This window comes from Ricinus communis, chromosome 1 (genome assembly GCF_019578655.1).
Source record: "Ricinus communis isolate WT05 ecotype wild-type chromosome 1, ASM1957865v1, whole genome shotgun sequence".
Lineage (NCBI taxonomy): Eukaryota > Viridiplantae > Streptophyta > Magnoliopsida > Malpighiales > Euphorbiaceae > Ricinus > Ricinus communis.
In genome coordinates this window covers 8655178-8664633 of record NC_063256.1, presented here as the reverse complement: position 1 = coordinate 8664633, position 9456 = coordinate 8655178, and the positions used below count along the sequence as shown (strand labels likewise).

The 9456-nt window shown below is 34.4% G+C and overlaps 1 protein-coding gene across 2 annotated transcripts; it reads right to left on the bottom strand.

Moving 5' to 3' along the window:
* Window positions 1-807: 807 nt before the first annotated feature.
* On the bottom strand, window positions 808-4551 carry LOC8267314 (stachyose synthase). 2 transcript variants are annotated; one of them, XM_048379696.1, is made up of 5 exons: window positions 3773-3907; window positions 2586-3692; window positions 2290-2467; window positions 1764-2131; window positions 808-1608 (listed from the first exon to the last, which is right to left on the bottom strand). In XM_048379696.1, the coding sequence occupies exons 2-5, from the start codon at window positions 3690-3692 to the stop codon at window positions 1033-1035; spliced, it is 2229 nt and encodes a 742-aa protein (XP_048235653.1). In that variant the 5' UTR covers window positions 3773-3907; the 3' UTR covers window positions 808-1032. The 2 variants fall into 2 exon arrangements, with proteins under 2 accessions (XP_048235653.1, XP_002515254.1); XM_002515208.4 differs by having other exon boundaries at window positions 2586-4551.
* Window positions 4552-9456: the final 4905 nt, after the last annotated feature.

Sequence of the window (9456 nt, the reverse complement as noted above, 5' to 3'; positions counted from 1 at the left end):
TTTGCTTTTCTTTTACCTGTCACGTATTAATTCATTTTAAACAATCAAATAGCATTTAATTATTTATTTTTATTATATATTATATTGTTATTTTTCTATTTATGCGTATATTGCTAAAAAATGGATAAATGTTGCCTTGATACTATGTGGTTCATGATGCTAAACACGCAAATGAATGATGATTTAATAAGTGGATTATTTAATTAATCAATTAAATGCCGGTTTTTCTCAAATTAAAAAGTTTAATTATCCCTCCCTGAAACTTTTTGAACAACTATAATTATCATAATATTTTTTGAGAAAAGATTTTTTTATATATTATTGTTCATATTATCTTATTTTATCAAGTGCACTTTCTTGTCAAGCAAGCAAAGAAACTGGATAAGCTTTTTTTTTTTTGTACTTTTCAATTTATACTAATTTAGAGACATTTAGTAGAGGAAATTGAAAGCTGGAAGAAGGTTGCAAAAAGTGAAGGAAACATATTGGGGCCGGGAGCTCTGTCTGTCAGTTTTCTGGGTCTGCATCCTTCTTTTTTGAACTTTAACCAATGATTTATTATTCAATAATCTCATTCAATCCTATAATTTGTCTCTCTGTCTTTAATTTGATCTAAAAAGGAAAACACTTCCACTTATTCTCAAAATATATATATTTTTTTTGAATAAATTGTAATTAGATTCAAATTTTCTCATTACATACATAGAAAATTGATTTAAATACTAGAAGATTTAAACCTAGATTTTAAGATTTAAAATCTCATTATAGAAATGCAAATTGGTGGGAGACTTGGTTAGGCACATAATCAACTAGAAGAGCTTTTGTTTAGACAAACAAATATTAATCAGAATACAGAAGCATTTTACATTAACAACTGGGATGAATATACACATCCATCTTTCAAGTTTAACAATCAAATAAGGAACTTGCTATTGCAAGCAATTAAGGAATTGATTTATTTAAGATAATGGCCATGGCTTTTAGTTTCTTAACCGTGACTATGTTCTAAGACAAGGACAGTAACAGCCTTAATCAGAATATGAAGGACATGTCAGATACTCCTCCAACATCTTCATTCCAAGGAAGATTCAAGCTTAGTTTGCCCTCAGGTAACCAGTCAAAAGACACTGCAGCACCATTCAAGAAACCCTTCTTTGGAGAAGCACTCGAGTAGGCCAGGAAATTCCCTCCACCTTTAACTTTAATCTTGACACTGCACTCACCTCCACTCTCACAATACTCCAGTTCTTGAATTGTGCCACCACTGTTAAACATGTTGGTGAGTCCAATTGGAGCAAATTTGGTGTTGGGTCCTAGCTTCTTGATGGGTACAAAGCTGAATAGCTCAAATGAAGATGGCTGGATAGTCACTTGAATTGCATCAGATGTTGATGTGGTTATAAGTATTTCCTCTGCTTGATTGAGATAGACTACGTATTCCTCTGCCTGACCCATTTGGGCAGCACTGTCGTATTGATCCCATTCAATGTCAGGAGCGTGAATAGAGCCAGAAATTGGCTTGTAACATTCTGGGTGGCCCTTGATCCTCTGCTCTTTTGGGTCCCAACCAGCTCCTTGGCAGTTGAAAGCTCCAACCACACCTCCATACTGCACATACGTGGCAATTGAGTTTAATTGGAAAACTGTACTATTTCCATTTTGCGTAGGGAAATGCCAGCTACATTTTTGTATCAATTCAGAAAGTGATAATGACTCGGAGAGCAAAGATTGCAGAGAGCGAAGTTTCGTGCATTAAGCCATACCTTGTTGAAATTCCAAATCTTGAGAACAGATTTCCTGTCAAGTAAAGGGTTCTTGAAGAGGCAATCTCTAGTGGGCAGGGCAAAGTGCTGGCACTTAGGAATGGTGCCATCAGGATATACAAGTTTCTTGAGGAGCTCAAAATCATGGCCACCAACAGAGTCACTAACATAGACAGGCCCACCACAAATGGCCCTTGATCCAGCATGGAACTGAGCACACAAGTGATCAGATTGAAACATGTCCCAATCGGGATGTATAATTTGTCCCATCCACATGCTGTTATAGGCACAGTGGATCATATGAACTCCTTGCAGCCAGTACACTCCCATCGGATCACCATTTGGATCCTGGAACCAGAAGTCATCACCTGTAACAAAAATTTTGTCAATCTTAGTAACAAAGATTACGGAAGTAAAGAGAAATAGTTCCCTTGTGCAGAAACTTAATTCTCTTTCAAAAATCTTGGAAGTGCCAAAATTAAACAGAAAAGAAAAAAGAAAGACCAGTTGGTTGGACTTTTCTTACCTACTCTTCCAATGGATATCTGCTTTGTACCAAGGAGGAAGAAATCATTGCATTGTTGCATGCTAGCGATTAATCCAGTTCCTTTAAAATTCTTTGCAAGTGAATCTGATAGCCCTTTGTAATAAGCCTTTGCAAGCTCCACACGACCTCCATATTCTTCAGACACATATTCAAGGGTCTACTTTTGAAAATTCAGTCACAAAAAAAAATTAATGGAATTTGACATATCTTTTTTTTAAAAGAAAAAAAAAAGAAGAAAAAAATATAAAATCATAATTGATTAACAGAAAACTTACATGAATGACATCCATCTTCACTCCTGTAATACCAACACCAGCAAGATAAGAGTGCATAGAATCGTAGAAGTCTCCAGCTTGTTCAGGTTGAACAAGTCCAATACCACCTTCAACAATTTTAATTACGGCAAGATCATTCATTGTTCCATCAAGACCTGGAGACAATTTGCAAGGAGTAATCTTTGAGTTCAAACGAGTAGAGCCTGGCCGGACTCCACCCCAAGCACCACAGAGAGCATGCCAAACATATATATCATCCAAACCTTTGAATTTTGTTCTCAAATCCCTTGTAAATGCCTTCATGCCATAATTCTGATCTTTGCAAGAGCATTTTCCACATTGTTCACTAGAAACATTGATCTTTTCTTCTCCACCAAACATGGCATCCAGTTCCTTTTTCAACTGTTGAATTTTACTCTCAAAAGCTGATAATTCGGTGACACCAGATTGGATTGCCTTGTTAAGATCCTTCTCAGCATGCTCCAGTTCAATTGCTTTTGAAATCAACATCTTGGGCTTCTTTAGATCAAATGTAGGAGGGTTAGGAACCAACATGGATCCTCCTTTATAGTTCCTAAATTTCTCACATTCATCAAGTCTATGAAGTCTGGCAGTCATTTGAGTCCCACCAAGAACAAGATTTTTAGTGTCTTCATTCGGATTTTCGCCATCAAGACTGATGCTTTGCCAACCATCATCAATGATAAGAAATCTTGGATTTACACCGCCTTCAACAAAATCATTCACACCATGCCATATACCAACAGGCTCTACAGTTAAATAAAAAGCATCCCAAGTGCACCATCCAAATTTATCAGTAAGAGAGGGAACAGTTTTCTCTTCCAAAAGCCTGAAGGTGTTGAGATGAACTCTAATAGCACTATAGGCTTCTTTCATGATATTGTAAGGATTATCAGACACATGAACATATGCAATAGCATTAAAAGAAGATGTTCTCACTTCTGCAGAACCACTTTCAGCACAAATCATGATATGCCCATCAATGCCAGGATGAAGAGCAGACCTAAAACTTCCTTCAATGATAGGGATTATTAAGACATAATAACTTATTTCAGGAACATCAAAGAGAAGCCACTGAGTTTCCATCTGCAATTCAGAACCAGAATTACCAACCCACATAGTAGACCACCAGGTTTTGAATCTAAAGATGGACAAGAAATCCATACCGCTAAATTTCCCAAGTGAGTTCATCATTCGATCAGACGGTATGTCTTTCTTGAATCCAAGAAATCCACCCTTGTGAGACTGAGAAAGAACACGCTGGAGCAGGGGAAGTGGAGCATCAGACTCAGAGGAGTTGCAGATAGATGAAAAGGGAGCAAACGTGACATTATTTGGAACATCAGACAGCAACGGAAAGCCTTTGACAGTAAACTTTCCATCGGATAAATCCAAGTAGACATCAAAACTCTCTGATCGATGTAATTTAACGAGTGAGTTGGCAAGATCATTTGGTGGAGCCATACAGAAAGAAACAGAGCAAAAACACAGTATAAAAATTGCAAAAATAGAAAAAGTGAACCTCGGTTTTGATTGAATATGGAGGAATGGAAGATGTAATTAAGAGGTGACAAAGACTGAGTATATAAGAAAATTTCAAAGAGAACCGAAGACAGAAATTTTTTTTTGAGGGATTATCTTGTACAGAACTGTAAGGAACACAAAACTTGGAGATGAATTACAATGAGTATAATGCGCAGATGAGAATATAGAGACAAAGGACTACAGTTAAAGCAACTAATGGAAGCTAATAAACTCAAAAGGGAGGAGAAGAGAAGAAATTGATTGCACTGATGAAGGAAATGGGGAAGGATAAGGAGGTATAAATAGGGAAATCTGAAATGGTCCGTGCAAAAATTCAATAAAAAATAGAATCAAGTAAGGTATCTAGATAAGGAGGTGAGGACGGTTGGTAATATTATGTGAGGACTCTTTCTTCTTCTTCTTCTTTAAGCAGTCAATCATGCCCCCATGGACAGTGACTGTAATTCTAATTTTAGTGTTCCAGGGAAATTAATTATTCCTGAAACTAATTATACCTATGTATGCCTGACACTTGCTACCATGCATGGATTGCATGAATGTCACGTTCATATTTGTGGGCTAGCCGTTTTGATCTTTTTAACCAAGGGGCGCGATAGTGATCACGTGCCGTTAAAAAATTATAATCGGTCTCCTAATAGTTGCATGAATGAAATATCAGGATATATATTTTGGGTCATTATTATTTTTTATATATAATATTTAGAGTGAATAGGGAGCGCCAGAATAAAATATTTACGAGTGAAAAAAATAATAATAATTTAAGAGTTTAAGATAGTTATATGTTGAAGGTTTGAATTCGAAATGTCTTTACTATCTCATTAATACCTTCTTAAATATTTTAAGTTATTATTTGATATCACATAACACTATATCATAAGAATTGTTCTTTCAATAAAAGATAAATTAATATTTAAAAAAAAATATATAATCAGTAACAAAACATAAATTTTACTAAATTAATTACCTACATTATCTATAATCGATAAATAGAGCAGTTTATTATTTTATTAGTAAATTTTTTATCAAGTAATTATAATTAAATTTAACGAATTTAATAATTTAAAATATATATGACACCGGTATTATAATACATTGAATCAATTACCATATATATTTGCTATAGTAAGGTTATAATGAATAAGTCATTCTTTAACAAAAGATTTGAATATGATTTTAAAGTTATTTGGAGTTTATTTTTCAAAATCTAAAAAATTCAATCCCATTTTTAAGCTCAGTTCCCATTTTCCTTCCCATTCAGTAGAGATTAAGAGAAGCATTAGTAATTGAAGATTGAAAATAATTTTCTTTCTTCTAAGAAAAAAAGATAGTGGTTATGATAAAAGAAGTTCGATATTATACCTCAGTTGCATGAATATCATGTTAAGTTATTGGTCGCGAGATAAGTGAGCTAATGCTATGTTTAGTTGAAATTTATAAGAAAATTTATTTTATTTGAAAAAAAAAGACATGAAAAGAATAAATAGATCTGATAAAATTGAAAGAAGTATTTTGGTGTTATATAATGTATTGACTTATTAATATAGAATTCATTTAGAAATTTTACTTATTTTATTAGAATTTAGTATAGCTACAGGCAATTTCATATAAATTTGATTAAATGGATTACTAAATTAACTTTTACTCCATTTAGTATATTTAAATTTTAGATTCATAAATAAATTTTATAAATTTTATGCATTTTAACCAAACACTATCCTAAACTAATTCATCAATTAAAGTCATTGTTTAGATCTTAATTATTTATGCATTCTAATTGATTCTCATTTCACTATATTCTCAAGTTTATGAATTTTACACAATATTTACAATAAGTAGATAGAGTAATTTAAGGTTTTTTCCATGTTATTGTTGACTTGAATTCTCTTTCCCAATTAGGAGTATATATAATATGTAAAACGATATAAATTTCTAAGAAAAAAATTAGTCAATTTTATTTTCATTCATTATTTTGGTCATCGATTATTAGATCTAATTAGCTCAATTAGACATATTTAAAATATTATACTGTACAACTGAATTATATTTACCACTGATGATTCATATGCCATTATCCATTAATCTGGAGATAAAATGTAATACCTATAATTTTTTTTATTTTTAATTTCTTTAATTTACAAAGAGCATTTTAGTAAATAAATACTTTAATGCATAATCTAGCATTTAATAAAATACTTTTAAATAATAATCGATTATTATAAGTAATATTTAAATTTAGTAATATTATAAACAGTTTCTGTAACACCCGAAATTTTTTTATATAATTAATAATGAGTTTTTATTTAAGTTAATTTTAGCTTTATTTTTATTCGGTTTAATTGGAATGATTTAAATACAAATTTTGAATATTTATGTTAGATAAATAAATGAGTTATTTTCTATACCCAATTAGTTTGATTTTTAAGGAGTAATTAAGTAAACTATTTGAGAAATGATTATATTTTGGTTATTCAAATTTTTTTCCAAATGCATATTTATATAAGTAAAATTATATATTGGAAAATTATGATAGAAATTGTAAGGGATGTTTTTATAAAAGAATTTTGGGAAAATTGGTATTATAATTGATTAGTAGTATTAAATTTTGAGTTGGAAATTGATTATTTAATTTAATTGTGTATTTTCAATAATTCGGATTTGGCCCAAATTAATTAGTTAAGGGCTTAATTGAAAGGCTAAAAATAAGTTTGGGGGTCAAATTGGAATTCTGCGGCATGAAATTGTAAGTAATTAAGAAAGTTGAGGGATCAAGTTGTAATAAGAAAAAGTTCGGGGGGCCTAATGTCGATATTGAAAGGAATGGAAGTCGAGGAAGAAGAAGAGAGGAAGAGAGATGTCGGGGGAGAGAGAGCGGAGGAAGGAGGCAGCCTCGTGCGAGGAGGAAGATGGCCGAAGCTTCCTTGTCTGGCTTCGGCGTCGGTGGTCGCTGATCTTGGTGCCGATCGACTCCTCTCGGCCTCAGCTTTGTTTTGGCGGCGGCGGTGTCGATAGTGGTGGCCGGAGATGGAAGATCCGGTGGAGAGAGAAAATGGTGCCAGCCGGCGTTTTTGGATTTTTCCGGCGAGATTCGGCGGAGGATGGACGATCGGAGGACGTATCCCGACTCTCCTCGGCTCAAGCTTCGCGATGGCACCGGTTTGGTGGCGATCGGGCTTCGTTTCCGAATCGACGGTCGAGATCGTCCGCAAATCTCTCCGGATGATCGGGTGTCAGATCGGAAAATCGGAAGGGGGGATCGTCTTCAGCGAGTCGTTGTGAGTTCGATGGTGTGTTCGGATCGTCGATCGGACTCCGGCCGGTGGCGAGTCGACCGAGCGATCGAGCGTCTCGGTAATTATCTTTGGCCCGTTAATTGTAGAAATTCTTGGTTTAATTGTGTCTATTGGATTATATTGAGTATTTGATGATTTTTGTGAGTCAAAAATATTTGTCTGGCTGATTTTGTCTGTGTGAGTGGAAATAGTGAAGTTTGGGGACCCGACTCCCGTTGTTTTAATTGTTGGATATTTGGAGTGTTTTTCTGGCAGGTCCTGGACCCGTTTTTACGGGGGGTAATGTTCGTGTTGTAGGGGAGGTTCTGCCGGATTTTCGGTAGAATTCTCCCGAGTCGAGATTCCCAGGAGTCTAGACCTAGGATTAATGATCGATTGTTTCAGCCGTTTTGATAAATTGTTTTCCGTGATTAGATGATCTGTTCGCTCGCCCAACCGAGGCAGAGCTAGGAGGTCGCCCAATTCTGTGAGTTAAAGTCATATATCGCTTATGCACGTGTCATGCATAAAATTTGATTTGCTACTGTGATTATTCATTTGCAATTTTAATTTTTCATTTAATTATTATCATTATTTTCATGATGCTTTTAATTACAATTTAAATATGTTTTTCCTTTATCACCAATTTTAATATTGCATGATGACTCAGGATGGGACGACAGTAGAACATAGGAGTTGGATGAGTGTTCCAATATAATATGAGAGAGATAGGAAAAGGGTAAAGAGGTAAAAAATTTGAGAAAGAAATATTAGGACCTGCCCTGGTCGAGCATCGCTCTCTGGGCTTAGTAGAGTGTGGTTGCCGGAGTAAAGGTCCCTGGTCGAGCATTACTCTGGCCGACTTATTTGGAAATTTAAGTGACCGGAGGTAAGGTCCCTGGTCGAGCTAAGCTCTCGGCCGATCTTATTGGATAAGAGAGCCCGAAAGGCTAAGGCCGAGAGTTAAGTGACCGGGAGGTAAGGTCCCTGGTCGAGCTTTGCTCTCCGGGGCGCCGATCTGTTGGAATGAGAGGTTTGAGATGATAGAGTTGAGGTTAGTTGAGACATAAGTGTTGAAATAATCGAGATGTTAGAGTTGGGATTAGGGTTATACTGAAGTACTCCGTCCCGTTGCATGTGGAATAAATTTTGTTTAAGCATGGCATGACACATATGTTTTAACATGACACGTATGGTTCGCGTGATTTATTAATTATTTTAAAATTAAATAAGGTGACATTGAGATATTTGAAACTGTTATAGATATATGATTTTAACTCACTCTCGAGACTGACAGTCTCATTTTTACTGTTTTTCATATTCGTGACTGTTAGTCCTCCCGCGACTCTTATTCAGTAACCCGACTCCTTCATCATCGGGTGATGTATTTGATTTGGTATGTAAATTGATAAATCTTAGATTCTCCGCAGTAGTAATAGTAGATGTTTCAGTTGTAAATTTTCTGAGCTTCGGGTCTCACCTAGTTTTCCTGGTAGACCGAAGTAATTTTGTAAAGTGTAACTATTAAGATAAATTGTGGCTTTAATAATATTAATTTGAGATGAGATTTGTTTAAGTCAGTGAGTGTCAGGCTTACTACGGGTTTCGGTGGCCTTACGCCTACCCATTCCCTAGTGCCGGTCACGGGCCCACGGGTGGGGTCGTGACAGTTTCACTATATCGATTTTCGATGTAATTAAGGTATAGTTTTATGATATTGAATAGATAAGTTAAGTTTTATTTAGATTAACTTTAATACCTATGTATATCTCAAAAAAATACAAAGAGAGGATTAAAGTTGTGTTAAATATCGTCTATTTAGGATCGAGAGTGTTTTAATAAGCTTAAAATCCATACTAACTTAATTGACTATAACTAAGTATTATGTGTATGTATATATATATATATATATATATATATATATATATATATATATATATATATATATATATACATGTGTATTAAAATAAATAAATAAATAAAATAATGGCTTACTAGCAATTTCTTTTTAAGGGGGGCTCAAAGGCACTTTTTCC